This window comes from Miscanthus floridulus, chromosome 19, assembly GCF_019320115.1.
Source record: "Miscanthus floridulus cultivar M001 chromosome 19, ASM1932011v1, whole genome shotgun sequence".
NCBI lineage: Eukaryota > Viridiplantae > Streptophyta > Magnoliopsida > Poales > Poaceae > Miscanthus > Miscanthus floridulus.
This window is the reverse complement of record NC_089598.1, coordinates 50,112,298-50,114,007: the sequence shown is the minus strand read 5'-3', so window position 1 is coordinate 50,114,007 and position 1,710 is coordinate 50,112,298. Positions and strand designations below refer to the sequence as shown.

The 1,710-nt window shown below is 61.1% G+C and overlaps 1 protein-coding gene across 1 annotated transcript; it reads right to left on the bottom strand.

Moving 5' to 3' along the window:
- Positions 1–207: 207 nt before the first annotated feature.
- LOC136529720 (protein MIZU-KUSSEI 1-like) lies at positions 208–1,436 on the bottom strand. Its single transcript, XM_066522792.1, has 3 exons — positions 1,407–1,436; positions 763–1,345; positions 208–616 (listed from the first exon to the last, which is right to left on the bottom strand). Exons 1-3 carry the CDS (start codon positions 1,434–1,436, stop codon positions 264–266), a joined length of 966 nt encoding a protein of 321 aa, XP_066378889.1. The 3' UTR covers positions 208–263.
- Between the last annotated feature and the right edge of the window lie 274 nt (positions 1,437–1,710).

Sequence of the window (1,710 nt, the reverse complement as noted above, 5' to 3'; positions counted from 1 at the left end):
CAGTATACATCTTAATTGAACACAAAGCCGAACTAAACTACTATGGAGTACGTGACTAGTACGTGAGTAATGTAAGTAGAGAACACAGATACTGACAGAGTAAGACGTACACTATTAAATTAGCCGGTAATTGGATGCACAATGTAGATAAAACACACGCAGAAGCCCATGTGGCCATCTTCACAATAATAAAAAAGCAAAAGCATGCAAACAAACAGCATACTACTATGTGTTTTATACTCCGTACATGTTTAATTTGTCATCTAGACCCTGAGAAGGTAGATGCTGAGCTCGGGCCCGCTGCCGCCGTCAGGGTTCACCATGTAGAACGCCTCCGAGTCCCTGGACCCCACCACCCGCTCGAACTTGGCCCTCATGTACATGAGGTCGCCTTCGCCGGCTGCGGCACCTCCCGTGCCCATGTTGTCGCCGTCGGGGAGCACGCCGGCGCCCACGGAGACGGGCTCCACGGCGCGCAGCACCCGCCGCTCGTCCGCGCCGCAGTCCCGGCGCACCGCGTAGCCGCACTTGCGACCGTTGCAGTACGCGCGCCAGGTGGCCTCCTCCACCAGCGCCGCCGCCTGCTGCCGTGGCCGCCTCTGGTGATGATGGTCACCTGAAATGCAAGGCGGTCGCCGGTCGCCATCACGATGCATGGACGATGAGTGATCATGGTGAAAGCAACAGAGTGTACATATATAATGGCATGTGGAAGTGGAAACACCGCCAAGTAAGCATCGACATCGATGGATGATGGGTCACCTGTTTGCTGCGGAGGTGCGGGTGCCTTCTCGCACTCGAGAGCGAGGCGGACGAGTCCCGAGGCCATCTCCCTGACGAGCGCGCCGGTGGAGTAGGCGGCGAGCTCGACCATGAGCGCGGGCCGGGCGCGCGGGTCGGTCTGCAGCGCGAGGTGCACGCGACCGCGGCGGCGGCCGAAGATGGTGCCCGTGACGGTAGCGCAGGACCCCAGCGGCCGTCTCCCGCGCCCGCGCCGCGCTCGAGCTAGCACGGCCAGGATCGCCGACCGGAGCCGCGACAGCGCCTCGCCGCGGCGCCTCCTGCCTGTTGGCGCGTCGTCTGGAGTTGTTGGACCAGCGCCGGCGACGGGGCCGATGTACGGCGTGGCGCCGGCGAACATGGAGGCGCACTCGTCGTTGTCACAGCTGTCGTCGGCGTCTTGCTCCACGGTGACAGGCCGGCCCTGCTGCACCTTGTTGGCGCGCTTCCTGAGCAGCCATTGGAGGTTGGCGAGGCTGCCCCCGGCGTTCTTTGACGGGAGCGGCGACGGCGAGGCAGGCACGGTAGCCGGTGACGCGGCGTGGAAGGCTCTTGCCATGGCGACCTGCATCCTGTTCGCTTGGGCTGACTTATAAACCGTATTTTTTCAACCAATGAACTCACACAGTCCTCTGGTCAGCTCGCTTCTCGTACATGCGCGTAAGACAGCAGACCGCTGGCAAGTAATATATGAAGAAGGCAAGAAGCAAAGCTCGTCGTGTCACTGTGACAGTGGAGAGAGAGAGACAGGCAGCTTTAGTAAGCAGTGTGACAGAAGAATCCGTTAGCTTTAGACGTGCAGCGGCGCAGGCAGCAGAGGGGCGGCCTGCGCTTTCCGCAGGCTGGTATGCGCCGTGCTCTGGCTGCTGAAGAAGAGAGAGAGAGAGGGTGGATGGCCGGGCCGGACCGCCGGATGGGTTGGCAGAGCAG

Coding starts and splice junctions, on each gene's coding strand:
- LOC136529720 (XM_066522792.1), bottom strand. CDS start 1,436: ATGTACGAGAAGCGAGCTGACCAGAGGACT. Junction 1,346..1,406: donor AGCGAGCTGACCAGAGGACT/GTGTGAGTTCAT, acceptor AACAGGATGCAG/GTCGCCATGGCAAGAGCCTT. Junction 617..762: donor CGCACCTCCGCAGCAAACAG/GTGACCCATCAT, acceptor CTTGCATTTCAG/GTGACCATCATCACCAGAGG.